At 45.5% G+C, this 2,702-nt stretch overlaps 1 protein-coding gene across 1 annotated transcript; it reads left to right on the plus strand.

The window, feature by feature from the left end:
- Window positions 1-1,390: 1,390 nt before the first annotated feature.
- Window positions 1,391-1,563, plus strand: SARC_14089 (hypothetical protein; the record flags this gene model as incomplete). The annotated part of the gene is made up of 1 exon (XM_014291778.1): window positions 1,391-1,563. A coding segment is annotated over one exon (173 nt), but the record flags the coding sequence as incomplete, so codon positions are not given.
- Between the last annotated feature and the right edge of the window lie 1,139 nt (window positions 1,564-2,702).

Genomic DNA, 2,702 nt, shown 5'->3' on the forward strand with positions numbered 1-2,702 from the left:
TATATGTGTGTGTGTGCGGGTATATATATATATATATATACATATATATATGTGTGTGTGTGTGCGGGTGTGTGTGTGTGTGTACAGATACTGCNCTTTTTGTCGAGTAGATAGGCGTATGCGGTCGAACACCATATTGCCTATTCGATCAGATTGTGGACCACATTTCATACGGACGACTTTTGGCTTTATTTTCCAACAGTGCTTTTCTTAAATGCGCACCAACACATGACAAAAACGTTTGTTTTCGCAAACGCACATAGTATTCGTTGTAATAGATTCTATACCAGACGAGTGTGCAATCCTTTGCATTCAGCCCTGGACACATAAGTGCTACCGACAGAGTTCAAATATACTATCTTGTTACGCACGCATTCCATGGTGAACAGGTGGGCATAGGGAGAGACCATACCCTCTTCGCTCTGGCAGACGGGCAGGTCCGATTTGTCCGTCAGCCGATGTACTTGTCGCACAAAGGCGACTTTGACCGACTATTCGTGGAAGTACGTCGTAAGCCCACACCACCACCGACTTTCCGATTGATAACCCCGCCCCCGCCTACTACACAATAAACATAGTTAAATCCAATCATATGACAACATTTATATCTTGCGGTTTATTGTCGTTGGGTTTGTACCTCGACGCTATGTATACTCATATATGCAAGTATGGCGCAAATGTGCATTTAAAACATTTGCCGAACGTTTGTAATTCCAACTTGTGTGATGATGCTCCGTTTCATTGAGGTTTGTGTCCTCGGGACTACACTTTACTTCGTCACAGTATAGCGGCTTTGAGTCTATATACCTGGTACAGTTTTACTGCATTTTCCCGACTGCATCTATTCGGGGATGTGAGGAACAACGTTTTGGGAACGTTATAAAAATCATGTCTGAATGTGAAGACTTAGATACTTTGAAACCTCTGCAAGCGAAATCAGGATCGACTGGATATGTGTGCTTTCAGCGCTACATTCTTCTAGTTAGTACCGTTGAGTTTCCACTCACATAACGAAACAAGTCGCTCTGCAAATAGATTAGAACGTCCATAAAGTGTATACGACTCTCAGCCCAGCCTTGGTTGTTCTCTAGGGGTTACAGCAGCTAGACGAGTTGCATTTAATCTCTGCCCATGGAGGACTGCTGCACTTCCCAGGTCTTTTGCAACATTTTGTGTCTTCCTTGTATCCATTGGGACAATCTGCGTCGATCTCACCGCAATACCGGTAATGTCGCCCGATAGGCCCAGAACAACAGAAACTGCTTACGCACTTGACTTTAGGGTTTACCCACCCACATTTATCAGAATCTCGACAGCACTTTTTGTTTTGTGTTATACTGACCCCCACAGAGACCAAAAGCGACTTGCCCACATCGCAATCTCTCCGCAGGACCTCGCGACGAAGTCGGCACAGGCGATGGTATAGGGGGTGGTCTAAGGCTGGGAGAAGCACTAGACGAGGCAACTGGTGCGGTACTCGCTGCCGACGATGCGACGGGCGACTTTGCAGGGGAGACTACAGGAGAAATTGCAGGAGAAATAGATGGGAAGACCACAGGATAAACAACAGGTGAAGCACTAGAGGAAACGATGGGCGAAGTGACGGGCGTGTAATTGGGCCAGTACACAGGACATTCCGCAGGGTATGAACTGGGCGAGGCTGATGGTGGCACAGCAGGAGTGCTAGATGATGAGGCGATGGGTGTAGCAATGGGTGAAGGTAGGGGTGAAGTTACCGGACTGTAATTCGGCCAATACGCCGGACAGTCAGCAGGTTGTGCGGACGGCGAGACAACTATAATGGTGCCAGTGGCAGTGGGTGAGGCGGCAGGAGTGGCTACGGGTGTAAAATTAGGCCAATAAACTGGACATGTGATGGTGTCAGATGTAGTTGCCGCCGACGCCCAACTTAATAGGGGAGATAAAGTAATAAACAATGTGAGGTGTATTAAACAATGTGAGGTGTATACCTCTCAAGTAGGAACTAGACATAGTATCCCGCAGTGGCTGGTTTAGATGGATGTCCCAAAGGAAAGTGCAAGTTTAACACTGCGAGACGAGCTTTTGTAGTCGCTCTGCAACAACAACATGAAAGAGTGAATGTCAGCTTTAAAACACCGAGAATAGAGATCAACAGTAAATAAAAATTCAGATTGATTGTGAAGTCTGATATTATAACATCTCAGGAGTGATTTGCATATTTGTGTAAATATGCATTTTGTGTCGATCTTTTTAGGCGCTTTTGCTAGCATGGTTTTATTGCCGAAACACGCGGTGTTGTAACACCCTGATTTTACGATGTGGTAATTCACTATATGATCGTACACTTGCAAAAATTAAGCAATCAAAAGCGGTTAGAGAGGGGCCTTGTAGTTTGTGCTTGGTTTATACGGTATAATATATATATATATAATATACTTTGTGCATGTTCCGTCCAAATGTCTAAACCATCGCACTTGTCTAGGGGTTTGCTGTTCATGCGAGCTCTACACTGGCCAGTTGCACGCTGAAATCTAAAGTCACCAGCCCCCACTGTGGTGCGTTTGCGGAGCCAAACGCCTATTGTATAAGCGATAAGGTATAACCGGTTGTTTATGGGACCAATGATATATCGAATGTTGTAGAGAGTCAACTACAGAGAAATCCACATTTGAGACAGGAGGGGAAGCCAAAGCAGACACTGTGCAAGTGCCGGAGCAACT

Source organism: Sphaeroforma arctica, assembly GCF_001186125.1.
Source record: "Sphaeroforma arctica JP610 unplaced genomic scaffold supercont1.4133, whole genome shotgun sequence".
Lineage (NCBI taxonomy): Eukaryota > Ichthyosporea > Ichthyophonida > Sphaeroforma > Sphaeroforma arctica.